The sequence below is a fragment of the Meleagris gallopavo genome, chromosome 3 (genome assembly GCF_905368555.1).
Source record: "Meleagris gallopavo chromosome 3, MGAL_WU_HG_1.1, whole genome shotgun sequence".
In the NCBI taxonomy this organism is placed as follows: Eukaryota; Metazoa; Chordata; class Aves; order Galliformes; family Phasianidae; genus Meleagris; species Meleagris gallopavo.
Genome location: NC_139406.1, coordinates 1,113,257 through 1,128,245, shown reverse-complemented (window position 1 = coordinate 1,128,245; position 14,989 = coordinate 1,113,257). Strand labels below are relative to the sequence as shown.

Genomic DNA, 14,989 nt, shown 5'->3' with positions numbered 1-14,989 from the left:
CCTTTCAAAAGCCAATAGCAATTTGTTGGATTACATAACAGTATTTTCAGGCTTAAATTTTTATTTAGTTTTCTTGTATTACACCTGCTAACATATCCAAAGTTTAATTGTGTGATTTTTTTATTTTTTTATTTTTTTTGCTCCTGCCAACTATATTGTGATGTATTTTCAATACATGTAAATTTGTATGTTAGGTGAGCAGTCTGTTGTTGGGATAGAAACAGGCTAAAAATTTCTACAAAGGAGAAAATTGAATGACTGTCATTGAAAACCTAAACTTATTCAACTTTCTCCATCATCTTGTATGAATTCATTTGTTCTATGGTCTGAATAAAGAAAAAAAGATACATTGTTGAATGGTTTTTCACTGTGGTAGTTTGAGCAAGATAGAACCATTTCCTGTCCTTGTGTTAGAACTCAAATTTGAGCAGCAAGTGGAAGCAAGGACGATAATGCAGTTTGTCCTGCTAATGTGCATTCTTCTCCCTTCCAGTGGATTTCAGCATACAGGTGCTGAGTTCTGGATCATGGCCATTTCAGCAGTCTTGCACATTTGCTCTGCCCTCTGAGGTAAGGTTCTGAACTTTGTTCAACTGAGCAATGGAATTAATAAACAAGAAAGGAAGTTACCAGGCTAATTGTATCCATCTGTTTTTTTTGTGTGGCTTTTTTTTTTTTTTTTTGGTGCATCCGAGAGGATTAGAAGGTTCTTTTTTGTTTAGAAGCTTTGTATGCATATTTTGTATTTGTCTTTTGGCTGAAGGATGTTTGGAACAAGATAAATGAGTAAAGGTAGTGGGAGGAATTTGTGTGAAAGATCTAGCTTCCTTCTCCTGTAGAAAGGTGGTGATTGATGATATTTCAAAGCATTATATAGTAATTGAAAAATTTGTTAGCATATTTTAGTATACTTCTATGTAAGAAACTTCCTTGGTAGTTAGTTCTGCTCTGTCCAACAAACTGTTTGGATACTGTAAGCATTAGTTTTCTATTGAGCACATATTCAAAATAGATAAGGCATGAATGTTTAATACATGAATTTAACTGCTACTAGTGGAGTATCATGGTAGTTAAATCGCCTCATCTTGCCTCTCATTCCATAAAGGAAAGAATGAAATTCAGTTTCTTATTTGGATTTTTATTGTTAGTGATGCTTTTAAAAAGGGAAGTTACCGTCCAGTCTGAAGAATGTGAGTATTTTTAATTTTGAACAATATGGCAGTATAGAGTGATCAGATTTAATTCCTGTGTGTTGTTCTACAGCATGTTCTAGTAGTGGGTGGAGGAAAATAACATTCTTGGTTTTCTTGTTCTTTTTTATACAGTTAGAACGGAGCTATCAGAGATTTACTGCATTTTATGCCAGTCGTCATAGTGGAAGAAAATTAACGTGGTTGTATCAGCTTTCCAAAGGGGAACTGGTTACCAACTGTTTCAAAAATAGATACACACTACAGGTAAGAATAGGGTTATGTCAGTAGAAACACTTGGTGATGTTTGCAATCTTAGAGCTGATTGCAGTGATTGCTTAGGAGACTTGCACTCACACTCTGCTCCGCTGTGTTCATGCGGTTAGATGAGCTGCTCAGTCTCTTTAATCCTTATTTGGAGATAACTGGTTTTCTTCATAGTAAGGGATCATTGCGTAGATAAATGTTAAAAACAGTGAAGTATGTAGTTAGTTAAGTAGCAGAGTTCATGTAGAATACCTGTACCCCCAGACAAATGAATTGTAGTTGATGATACGGTGAGTTGAGCAGTCTTGTATTTGTACATCAAAATATTCATTTTCCTAATTGTTGCATTAGTGTGTGTGTATGTATACACGTTTAACTACTAAGCATTCATTTGCTTTACTCACGTGAATAATGCTACTGGCTTTTAAAAAAAAAAGTTCTTGGTGTTACGATAAATAGAACCTTTGTTATGTCTCTGATGTATTTACTATGATATTACTTCAGATCTGTTTAAAATAAATTTGACTTAGAAATCTTACGTATTACTTTTGGCTTAAATGATTTTCGAGCTGCGTTGTGTGAGGCAAGTGCAACCTCTTTGTGAAAGACATCTTGTATGTCTTGCTTTTCTGTGTGCGTTCTCTCAAAAAGTAGGAGAGCTCACAACAGTGAGAAGAAACAAGATAATCTTAGTCTCTGAACTTTTATAATCAACGTGTTAACTCGGTGACAGGTTTGATAAGCTACTGATAGCTGCTCGCTTATAAATTTGGCTTTGTTATTCTGCTAGATTTAGTAGGGTTGTGAAGATTAATTCAGTAGTCTGGGTAGGTATTTAATGAATATTAAATGAGTAAGAGCCAGGGAGTGGTAGAGGAAAAGATATTATGAAGTGTCTGCAGCTAGTTAAATGCTCAGAATATTAGTTTTTATGTTTAGATGACACTGGAAGATGGAGTTCTGGTTATATAAATAGTATCTGTATTGTGTGTGTAATGATCAGCACTAGTTGGCTATTTTCCTTTGTCCAGTTATTTCAGTGTGTGCTTTTACACTGGTGAATTTCAAACTGCTCAAGTTCAGTAAGTATGTGTGTATTTTCTCATATTCTGATTTTTGTATCTGGTAGGCATCCACATTCCAGATGGCAATTTTACTGCAGTACAACACAGAAGATGCCTACACCGTGCAGCAGTTGACAGACAGTACTCAAATAAAAATGGTAGTGCCTTTGCACATTTAACTGCACTTTTGGTCATCAGGGCTCTTCCTGCTATTGTAAGAAATTGTGTTTAGATATGCTTGGAGCCAGAATTGGTTTCTGTCCTAAAGGTGCAGATGTGCTTCCCTGGTTTACTTTCGTGTGATTGCTAACTGCTTAGTCTTTTGATAAATCTTAGTCTGCCTTGTCACCAGAATGAATTGTGTAGCTTCATGCTGACCCCTGGTGTTAAATAAGATGGCAATATAGGAGGAACAGCGTTTTTTCTAAATGATTGTGTTTTGCATTTCTGTTTTCTGCATTTCAAGGGTTATGGACGTGATCATACCAAAATCTGTATGTCATAAGTTCACTGTCTCCTGTAGAAAGGGTTCACCTCTTCTTCTTCCCAAGTAGCTTTTCTGACCCAACGTTTATTTGGCATTTGTGTCTTTTCTTAGTAGTACTGAATCAAGTCTGCCGGGACTCCTGGAAAGCTTGGCAATCCCTAGTCAGGTGGATTCTTAATTTTTAATTTTAGAAATGCAAATCTAGTAAGTCACTGCAGTTAGTTTATAGCGAATACAGAAGTCTTCCACAGGATTGCCATTTATTACAGATGCCTTTTTGCAGATTTCTGTAGATAGATGCAAACATATATACCTATATATAGAATAAGTGTTTGGTGCAGATTGTAGTTGGAGCAGAATAAAACTCCATACAGATGAAATCTAGCAACATGAAACCCAGAAGACTTGGACTTTGCTAAAATGGCAACTTTGCAGGTTTGCACAGAACATTGACTGGCGTAGCCATCTGGGTGACTGTGAAACTAGTGAAAGTAAGCAGAACTAACCTCCTATTGTACTGAAGACAAAAATATATTAATCAGAAAACAAGATGCTTACTTCTTGAAGCTTAAGTTTGGCATGGTACTTACATTTACATGGCTTGGAGAAAAATGATTTCTTAAACTTAAATCTGCTTGCAAATCACTCTTATAACACAACTGGGAGGATCTGTTGTTTGGAATTAGTCTTTATAAAGAATTTAATGGTAGTTGCCAGTTGAAGGGTACTATGTCCTAACACCCAAAAAGGCTCACTACATTTTATTCCTGTGAAGTACGTCTTTTTTATTGCTTTCCAGGCTCATTTTATGGTGTTCTGCACTCAGTAGTTCTTAGTGTAAATCTGTGTATTCTTATTAAAGGATTTTAATTTATGGAAAGGAAAGGAGATGACTGGCTGGCTGTGCTGATGTTTTCTGTAATTTTGTAGGATATCTTGGCACAAGTTCTACAGATACTGTTGAAATCAAAATTACTTGTAAGTACCTCTTGCTTTTTTTTATGATTTGCTTAACAGTCGGCAAAATGTACTGATTAACTATGTTTGTTTATTTTGTTCCAGGTTTTGGAAGATGAAAATGCAAATGTTGATGAGGTGGAGCTAAAACCAGATACCTTAATAAAGCTGTATCTTGGTTATAAAAAGTAAGGGAAAAACTTGAGATACATACTTTTGGATAGTATGGGTAGCACCTTGTTTGTTTTTGGAATTTTAGTAGAATTTGATATTCCTGAAATGAAAGCTCCTGAGATCAAGTACCAATTCAGATATGGATCCCCATATCAGCTTCAGAGGAGACAGATGGCTAATAAGGAAATAGAGAAGATTTGAGCTATCTGACGTTGATTTTGTCACAAGGGCTGTCATGACCTTAATGTTTTCACACCTTCATTTTGTTCCTTGAATCTTATGTATTTTTTGCATAATTTATAAGGTGTATGACTTAAATGCAGTCAGCAAAATACTTCATATTCTGTGATCATCAAAGGCCAAACACTTAAATATTCATCCAGTAGAGATAACTTAAGAACATCAGCAGGCTCATTTTAGAGCTTCAGAGTGTAAAGTGCTGTGATAACTTAAACATGATTCTCAGTAGTTTTTCTTGCCTAATCAGTGTTGTTTTTAATGTTCATGTATTTTAAGCTGCTCTCACCACTCTGGTGACTTTTTTTACCATACTAACCAGAGCATAGACATGCATTCAGTGAGGAGTTCAGTTCTTCAGGAGGATGAAATCTCAAGTAAAAGAAACATTTTAAACCTGTCCTTGTTGCATCCTTCATCTGCTTCTACCCTTTTGACCAGTAAGGTTTGAGCGTATACACTGGTCAGTTACAACAATGTAATAATGGAAGTGCTCAAGTATTGCTGCATTGTGTGTATTGGAGGCTTCAGTTATGACTCACAAGATAATGCTAAATAAGTAATGGGTTTTCTCCCCACTGCAGTGCTTCCAAAAGTATGGCTGACTGGCCACACTCCTGAGTGCCTTGGTGCTGTGGCTTATTCCCCACTTCTAATGTGGGATGGTATGTGGTACATACAGTAATGGCACAGCTCTGGGCACTGTAGAGTGTGTGAAAGGCATAATTCAGTTTTATAATAAATGATTTTCTTCATGTCACAATTAATTATTTTCTCTGCTGTCATAATTCAAATGTAAATTAAAATGGTGATTTTATTTCTACTGACCTTTTTTGTGTTCACTGATTAGAAGCTTCTTACTAAACATAGAAATCATTCAAACCAGTGTAACTGTGCAGTTCTGATTTGACCTAACAGATGAGTGCATTGTATTCAGTAAGTCATGGAATACATGGACAACAACCAAATAGATATTTGGGGTTTCTGGTTTTTTTTTTTTGGTTTGTTTGTTTGTTCTTTTATTTAATTTGAATAATATTGTCTAAAACTTTTGGGAGTGTCAAAGTCCACTTTTCTTGTAAAATTCTGATAGTGTGGTGTGTAAGTTGTTTTGGTGAGATCTTTGTGGGTTTCTTTTATTTTGAAAATAGGCTGATTTATTTGATTAACTTCTAATTTTCTTTGCAGCAAAAAGCTAAGGGTGAACATCAATGTGCCAATGAAAACCGAACAGAAACAGGAGCAAGAAACTACACACAAAAATATAGAGGAAGATAGGAAACTACTGATTCAGGTGACTTACATTGCAGGATTCTGCTGCACAGCGCACACAAAATTTCAACTTTATAATCCTCTAATGAAGCAGACTGCAGAGAACTAAAAGCAGTGTAGCATTCCAGTGTAATAGGCTGAAGCTAAAAATATGTTACAGCTTTAAAGTTCCTTCCAGTCTGTAATAGAAAGTGTAGAAAGACATACTGTGATACTGTTCTCCACATTGTTTTAACATGTTGGTATTTGGGTTCCATGGATGCATTTGCTCATGAGATTTCTAACTGAAAATTGGAAATACTGGGTTAGATGAACTTGAAGGTATTTTTTGTCACTTCATTTAGAAGTACTTAAGAAGTAGAGGGGGTACAGAAAGCAAATTGAGTAGGGTAGTTCAGTTGGAGAGGGCATTCAGAAACAAGTTCTAGCTGCCTTTCCTCTTTAGGGCTAACCAAAAGTTAATGCACATCAATGTGGATGTTGTCCAATTGCCCCGAGATTAGAAATGTACTACTAAAAGAATGTCACAATAAGGTTAAATATATAAGTAATATTTCATGTTATACAATTTTTTTTTGTTTGTGGTACTTACTGATCTTAAGTAACATAGTTCTTAAAATTCCTGTGTGAGAAAGACTTGATGACTGTATTCTATGTAAAATCTGAGTTCTCAAAATCAGAGTGAATAGTTGGCACTCTGCAGGTGTATGGGAATTGCTAAGTCAAGGCCTGAACCAATGGTTGAGCCCCAAGTGAAGGAACACAGCCAGTCCTGGGAGCACAGGCAAAAGCAATTCAGGTTCTTCCCCACCCTAAGCCTCCTTTAAGGGCTGGCTGCTACAAGGGACTGTTGGCTACCAGGAGATCCCTCCTTTTGGAGGATTTGGTGAGCCCCAATCCTTGGGGTGGGTAAGCAAATCTTTAACTGGATTGTCACCCTTTTTTGGGTAGGTTAGAGCTGGTTATCTGCTGTTGCCTTTTCCTAGAGTAGATAAGTTTATCCCCGCCTCCTGCTGAAGTTGTGTTTATAATGCTGCTGTGGTGGTAGATGTGATCCACTGAAGAAATAAAATAGCTTTATGCGGGACAAGCTCCCAAGTATCTCTTTCTGACTTTGCTGTGCAGGCTGCTATTGTAAGAATCATGAAAATGAGGAAGGTTCTAAAACACCAGCAACTACTTGGAGAAGTGTTAACACAGCTGTCCTCAAGGTTCAAGCCACGCGTTCCAGTAATTAAGGTATGTGAGAATTATTGCTCTACCCTTGTGTTCTTTGTGGTGAGGAGTATTAAATATGTCTTTCTGAATTAGAAAAGGAAATTAAAAAAAAAAAAAAAAAAAAACATCTTCAAAGGCATGGCATGGTGGTTGGCTTGGCACTTCATGTGGGAGGGTGCTGTCACTGTGGTTTCCAGCAGTGGCTGTGATCTGCTTGTGCAGAGTTCCACCATGGCATCCACCCAGAAGAAAGCCATGTCCTCTGTGTCTCCACTCAAGCCACAGGGAGCAATGTGGCCACTCAGACAGAGCTCCTAAGGGAACACGTGGCCATCCAGGTCTCAGGCACAGGGTGTGCTGAAATCTTCAGCCAGTGGCTGTTGGTAGCAGTGAGTACACCTGTGGAAAAAGTACCTAGGTTAAAGAGATGCTTAGCCTGTTGGTAGAGCTTTAGGAGGATATGGGCTTCATGAGGTGCTGGGTGCAATGAAGCACGTCTGAAATACATCTACACAAATGGGATGCAGCATGAGCAACAAGCAGAAAAGGCTGGAAGTCTTGGCTCTGCCCCAGAGCTGCAACATCATTGGCATAAGTGAAATCTGGTGGGAAGAGTCTAGTGACTGATAGTCTCTACTTTTCAGAGGAGACAGTCAGGGCGAGTGAGGTGATGAGGTGGTGCTTTTTGTAATGATGTGGATGGACTGTACAGATCTGTCATTTGGAAATGATGTGGTTGAGAGCCTATGGGTCAGGATTACAGGATAAGCAAATAAAGGAGATGTTATTGTGGGATTTTGCTGTAGACCACCCAGCCAGTATGACAACACCAATGAATTATTCTTTACGAGACTAAGAGAAACCTCTAGATCAACTGTCCTCATCCCTTATGGGGGACTTCAGTTTCTTAGGCATTAACTGAGAACACCACACAGCTGATACAAGTAGGTCCAGGAGGTTCCTAAAACACTTTGATAATGATTACCTGATATGGGAGCTGATGAATAAAGGTGCTCTCCTAGATCAGTTGTTTGTGAGCAGAGATCTCATGAGTCAAGTGGTGTTTGGTGGCCATCTTCATCATAGTGACCGTGAAGCAGTTGAATTTTAATTCCTTGGTGACTGGAGGAAAACTGCCACCAAAACTTCAACCCTGGCTATGGGGAGAGCAGATTTCAGCCAGCTCAGGTAAATAGTAAAGTCCCCTGGGAAACTGCTTTTAAAGGCATTTGGGTTTATTAGTGCTGGTCATTTTCAGCTTGGCTGAACAGGGTTGTTCTTCTAGAGATCCTTAGGCAGGAAAAGGAAGTGTATGATCAATAAAAGCAAGGTGAGATAACATGGGAATATTACAGGGACACTGCATGCCTTCATAGAGAGAAAATTCTTGTGGCTGAGTCTTGGTTACAAGTTGAGGCTGGCCAATACTAACTAAATACGTCACCAGCAAAAGGAGAGAATTGTTGAGAATGATCATCATGCAAATGGGGCATAGTTTAATGCAGTCTTGGCCTTTGTCTTTAGCACTAATGATGAGCTCTGGCACTCCAGGTGCCCCAGTTGGGCTGGAGGTCTGTGACTGTGGGAACGATCAGAGTTTGCTGGAAGTTGAACTTGTGTGAGGTTTTCTGCTCCACATGGATGCATATACCCTTACTGGACCTGATGGAATTCATCCCAGGGTACTCAGAGTGCTGGCTGATACCATCATGAGACCTGTCTCAATTATTTTCCAACAGTCTTAGGAATCTGGAGAGGTCTCAGTTGACTACGAGCTGGCAAACATTCCAGTTTTCAGGAATGGCAAGAAAGAAGATTCTGGCAATTGTAGGTCTGACAGTCTCACTTCAGTGGCTGGTAAAATTATGGAGGAAATGATGCTGGTCATTAATGAAAAACACATGAAGAATAATGTTATCATTGGTCACAGCCAACATAAGTTCATGAGGGAAAGGTCCTGTTTAACTAACTTAATTTCCTTTTATGACAAGGTCACCCATCTGGTGGACAGAGAGAAGCCGGTTCATGTTATCTTTTTAGATTTTAGTAAAATTTTTGATACTGTTTCTCAACAGTGTCCTTGTACAAAATGTCCAGCATACAGCTAGACAAAAACAACATGATGTGTGAACAATTGGTTGACAGCAATTGGGCCCAAAGGGGGTTACTTCTGTGACAAACAATCACAAGTGGAGTTCCCCAGTGCTCCATTTTAGGGCCAGTTCTCTTTAATGTTTTCATAAATGACTTGGATGGTAGGACAAGAAGATGTTTTGAGCAAGCTTGGTGATGGTACTAAACTGGGAGAAGCTGTTTCCTCTGTTGAGGAGAAACTGTTCCTGTTGTTGCAGAGAAAATTAGATAGCTGGGTAACCACCTACTGCCTGAAGTCTAGTAAGAGCAAGTACTGGATTCTGCACCTAGGAAGGGACAACTCTGGCTGCTCATACAGATATGGGGATGAGATGCTGGAGGGCAGCCCTGCTGAGAGGGGGATTTGAGGGTCTTGGTTGACTGCAAGTTGAGCAGTGTGCCCAGGCAGCCAGGAAGGCCAACTGGGGTGCATCAAGTGCAACACTGCTAGCCAGTCAAAGGAAGTGATTTGCCATGTTCTGTTCTGCACTGGTGCAGCCTCAGCTTGAGTATTGGGTGCAGCTTTGGGTGTTACAATACAAAAAGGACACAAAGCTATTAGTGCCCAAACAAGGGCTGCAAAGATGGGGATCTGGAAGGTTGGATGTCAGGGGGAAGTTCTTTACTATGAGAGTGAGGTGAGGTGCTGGAACAGCTGCCCAGAGAAGCTATGGATGCCCCGTCCATCACTGGAGGTGTTCAAGGCCAGGTTGGATGGGGCCCTGGGCAGCCTGGGCTGGTATGAAATGTGGAGGTTGGGTTCCTGCTGTGGCAGGGGGGTTGGAGATTGAGATCCCTTCCAACCCGGGCCATTCTGTGAGGGGCTGAACGTTTGTTAAGCATGGATAAGAAGAGACTGAGGGAAGACCTCATCATGACCTACAGCTTCCTCACAAAGGGAAGCAGCGGAAAAGGCGCTAATATATAAAAATAATAGCTTCTCTGGGGACCAGCAATAGAACCTGAGGGGAACAGCAGGGAAGCTGTGATGGGAAATTCAGGTTGGGTATCAGGTGAAGTTTCTTCACCAAACAGGTGGTTGAGCACTGGAACAGCCTCACCAGGGAAGTGGTTGCAGCACTGAGCTTTGCAGAGTTCAAGAAGTGTCTGGACGGTGCTCTCAGATGTATGGTCTGATTTTTTTTTTTTTTGGGTTGTCATGTGTGGAGCCAGGAGTTGGACATGATGATCCTTAAGGGTCTCTTCCAACATGGGATGTTCTATGATTCTAAAAATATGAAATGGGTAGAAGCAGATTTTCAAAGTTGTAACTAAGCAGTAAATATTTTAAGCAGAAAAATGCAGATTTCTTTTATGATTTCTCAAACTGTTGTAGTTTTGTATCAGCACCAGCATGCAGTAGCCCCTGCTCCATGCTTACCCACTTGCTCTCACAGTTGTGCATGTTCCACCTCTTTGCAGGCCTGGTTATATATTAGTTTCCTAATCTCCTCAAGAATAAAAATGTTGGGAGGAGATTATGGTTTAATTATCGTTTCATGATTGTTTGGTTTAGCATTGTGAAGGATGTTTTTTTCCATCCTAGAAGGACAGGTGGAGCAGGAACAGACAGTGGAGAGCCATTACCAAACCAGGCACCAATGCTAAAAGAGATGCGTACAGACAAGTTATTCTAGGCAACTAGTTACTACAGTAGCAATCTTTAGTTAACACTCAGCAAATAAAAAGTTAAACAGATGCAATCTTACTACCAAGTTGCTCAGCAGCGAGTAGAATAGTGAATTAATCTCCAAGTCAATACCATGGAATGGCATCAAGTAAGCATAATTCAGTTTAGTGGATAAGCATAATTCAGTTAGTGGAGAGTCTTCTTTTTGGCTGTGGTCAGAAACAGGAGAGTGAATTGCCTTTGTCTGTGCTTGTAGCCTACTGCCATCCTCTACTTGGCATACGTTTCAGTGCCCAGAATTGTTCAAAGCTTGTAGCAACCAGAAGCATTCTGCCAGTGTCTCTCCACTTACCTTTGTTTCTCCCCCTAGAAATGCATTGATATCTTGATTGAGAAGGAGTACTTGGAACGTGTCGATGGTGAGAAGGACACCTACAGTTACTTGGCTTAATGTTTTTATTAGCAATTTTCTGACTGTGTGACACTCGGCAAATAGGTATGTGATGGAAAGAATGAAAGCAAAGGAACTTCATAGCAGCCACCCTGCTGCCATTTGGACCTCCCTTTTTAATAACTGAGACCAGGACTCCCCATCAGCCAGTCTCAGATTTACATCAGAACTGCTCAGGATTGATACATTTCAAGTATGTAAATATGGACACCAATGCCATTTAACCTAATTTAAGAACAGAGAGGAATCAGACCCTTCTCATTTAAGGGTTGCATGCTACTGCATTTAAATCAATACATTGGCTATATGATAAACAGCTGCCGTCACTGGCAGCACTTACAAATGTTGGCAGCACTTTGAGAGCAAGTCTGAATGGACCCATGTGTAATCTGCTATGGAAAAACCATTTGTATAGTGTGTTTCATTTTTTAATGTGTGATAAATAAAAAAAAAAGTTAAAAGATTTCTGTACAAGTTGCATTTGGTTTTATTAAGTTTCATGATTTCTAAATGTAAATAAAAGGTATAATAATGGTTATGAAAGCTACAGAAATTTGTTTTGGTTTTCCTCCTTTCCTGGTGATTTAAAGTATACTGTTCTCTGAAGAAATTAACTTTTATCTGTAATCAAACATAAATGTTATTTCTTTTTAAGAGGAAACATGTTTTGAAAAAGAAGAAAATTGTGCTCCTTTTGCAAGAGAGAGCAGAACAGAAGATAGGTGAAATATATGCAGGTCATCTGAAATTTGACTTTTTTTCTTTTTTTTAATACATCATATCACTCTTCCTACAGTCTCCCAGTCTTCTGGAAAAGCCCAGGGCCCAGACATGTATATGTGTTGCAGGATAAAGAAGTGGATGGAGGGCTGGGAGCAAAGAGTTTTGGTGAATGGAGTTAATTCCATCTGGAACCTGGTCATGAGTGGTGCTCCTCAGGTGTTAGGTCCTGTTTAGTATCTTTATTGGTGATCTGGATGAGGGAATTCATACACCCTCTGTAAGAACAAGAAGTTGGGGTTAAGTGGTCCTCTGCTTTTGGATAGGAAAACCCTACAGAGGGATCTGGATTGATGAGCTGAGGCCAAGGTGATGAAGTTCAGCAAGATGGCATGCTGCATCCTGTTCTTAAGTCATGGCAACCCCAGGCAGTGCCTGCAGGCATTGCCTATAGGCAGAATGGCAGGAAGGTAAGGGAAATGACGTGGGGGTGTTGGTCAATGCTCGGTTGAATGCGAGCAAGTATTGTGTCCAGAGGGGTGAGCAGGCCAGTAGCATCCTGACTTCTATCAGAAATAGTGCAGCCAGCAGGACCAGGCAGGTGAGCATCTTGCTGTACTCAGCACTCATGATGCGTCCAGTTTTGGGCCCCTCAGTACAAGAAGGACAACAAAGTTGGTGAAGGCACTGAAACATGAGTCTTAAGGAGAGCAGCTGAGGGAAGTGGGATCATTTAGTTTCTTCTGAGGAGGGACTTCAGAATTGTTGCTCTCTACAACTCCCTGAAAGGTGTGTGTGTGGTGAGGTGGGGGTTGGCCTCTTCTCTTGCTTAACTAGTGATAGGACTAGAGAGAAGGGCCTTAAGGGTCAGGTTGGATATTAGGAAAAACTTCTCTAAAGGAGTGGTCAGGCACTGGAATGGGCTGCCCAGTGAGGTAGTTGAGTTACGGTCCCTGGGGTTGTTTGAAGAATGTGTAGGTGTGGTACTTAGGGACGTGGTTTAGTGGGCAATATTGGCAGTAGGTGGACAGTTGAACTGAGTAATATTGGGGATCTTTTCCAGCCTTTATGATTCTATGATTCCCTAACTACTGCCTTGAATAAGGTTAAGGCACTGAGCAGAAAACTCCGTGTTCCTAAAGACTAACCCTTACTAAATACTACTCGTGATGAGAATAAAATAAGAGTGTTGCTATATACGTGTGCGACCAAGTTTTATTCCATCTTATCATATGCATGTGAGAGAAACCGGTTTCTACATGTTACAAAAAGTTACCCTTCCAGTTCTGTCTTATCTTTTTTGTCCTTGATGGTGAAAGGACTTACTTCTGCTTCTGCATCCAAACCATTTTTTCACCTTTAGACATGGTGGCTTCCCATTTTTCTGAGAGAGAAGCTATTTTTTATGGTTACAATTAGGCTTTGATCTACAGAAATGTTTGATTTTTCACAAAGTTCCAGCTTGAATTTGGGAGTATTAGATGTGATCCTACCATACTTCAAAAATTGAGAAAATACCTTATTACACTTGAGCTTCTGCAAGCTTGCTATCCCTGTACTGAAAGAGCCTTAATTGTACCAAGACTGCCTGCGTGGTTAATAGAAACACTTTGTTGTTCATTTTTTGAAATGCCTTTTGAAGATTTTAAGATGTGCTTTGTAGAAGAAAGTAGGAGTAGCATGGTGGAAGCCCAGAACTACAGTGCTGCAAGCTGCCTCTCAAAACCATCACTGGTTAAAGCAGGATTGCTTTGTACAGTTAGTTTATATATTGTGCAGAGCTCTTCTTAAATCACAATTGCTGTCAACTTGGCTCCAGGGAATAGATGTACTTTATCTAAGCAGGGAGAAATTAACTTAGCTCCTTTTAGAGAAGTCAAGTTGTCTTGTTGGGTCACTCTTGTCACAAACGGACAGAGAAAGAAAAGCCACCCCTCACAACTTAATACTCCTCAATAAGTCAAGTCCAGAGAGTGGCTCAGTGTCTGGATGAAGATCAGTGACAAGGTGTCCCCCAGGGGTCAGTGCCGGCGCCAGTACTCTACACTATCTTCATCAGTGACACTGACATGGGGTCAAGCACACCCTCAGCAAATTCACTGATGATGCCAAGTGGTGGGGTTAACACACCAGGACAGGATGCCATCCAGAGGGACAGAGACAAACTTGAGCTGTGGGCCCAGGTGAACCACATGAGGTTCAGTAAATCCAAATGCAAGGTGGTCTTGCACCTGGGTTGAGGCAACCCTCACTACCACTGGGAGATGAAAGGGTTGAGCACAGCCCTGCTGGGAAGGACCTGGGGATAATGGTGGATGGGAAGCTGGATATGAGCCAACTGGCCAGAAAGCCAACCATATCCTGGGCTGCATCAAAAGGAGGAGGCGATCCTGCCCCTCTTCTCTGTGCTGGTGAGGCCTCAGCTGGAGTACTGCATCCAGATGTGGAGTCCTCAGTACGGGAGAGAGATGGAGCTGTGGCCGTGCATATAGAGAATGGGCACAAAAACGATTCCAGGGAGGGAACACCTCTCCTACAAGGACAGTCTGGAGAAGAGAAGGCTGCAAGGTGACCTGATAGCAGCCTTTCAATTTCTAAAGGGCAGCTACAGGAAAGAAAGGAACAGGACTCTAGCAGTGCAATAGCTGCACTCTAAACAAGTTTAGATTGAAATTTCATCATATAAGAGGAATCTGTACCACTAAAAGCAAAGTAGTTGTTGCTTACAGCTAAGCAGTACAAAGGATACAACATAAATGGCCTCAGACCAGTTTGATTCAAGTGAGGTATATAATTAGTCATGTTATTCTGTTTGCAGCTTGAGATACCCCATGCAGGGTGGCAGTTACTGGAGCCACCATTGCCTGTTCTCTTACCAAGTGATACAAGCGGAGTCTTGTCTGTGTTATTTCTACAGAATCAACTGAGTAGAGAAAATCATGGCACCTGCGTTAGTATTAAGCTAGTACACAGGCGGAAGGACAGCTTCTAAGACTATGTTACTCATCTTAAACTTGGCATTAACACCTATTAGCTTCACATATCATTACAACTACCACCTTCCTCCCAGCCTCCCTTCTTTTTTTTTTTTTGGAGTACACTCCCTCCATTTTTAAATCCATCCGCTGTCAACTGACTCCACATTAGGACTGATAAGGCAGAGCAGAAGTAGAAGAATAACAATTACAG

General features: G+C 40.4%; 1 protein-coding gene across 2 annotated transcripts in view; it reads left to right on the top strand.

Annotated features, from left to right (window-relative positions):
• Positions 1-11,543, top strand: part of CUL1 (cullin 1) — a 47,150-nt gene extending 35,607 nt beyond the window's left edge. For both annotated transcript variants that reach the window (XM_085220015.1, XM_085220016.1), the window contains exons 15-22: positions 494-570; positions 1,326-1,457; positions 2,587-2,679; positions 3,939-3,986; positions 4,071-4,153; positions 5,565-5,670; positions 6,774-6,887; positions 11,000-11,543. In XM_085220015.1, coding sequence (XP_085076141.1) covers positions 494-570; positions 1,326-1,457; positions 2,587-2,679; positions 3,939-3,986; positions 4,071-4,153; positions 5,565-5,670; positions 6,774-6,887; positions 11,000-11,080 — 734 coding nt within the window. In that variant the 3' untranslated portion in view covers positions 11,081-11,543. The remainder of the gene's footprint in view (positions 1-493; positions 571-1,325; positions 1,458-2,586; positions 2,680-3,938; positions 3,987-4,070; positions 4,154-5,564; positions 5,671-6,773; positions 6,888-10,999) is intronic.
• The last annotated feature ends 3,446 nt before the right edge of the window (positions 11,544-14,989 follow it).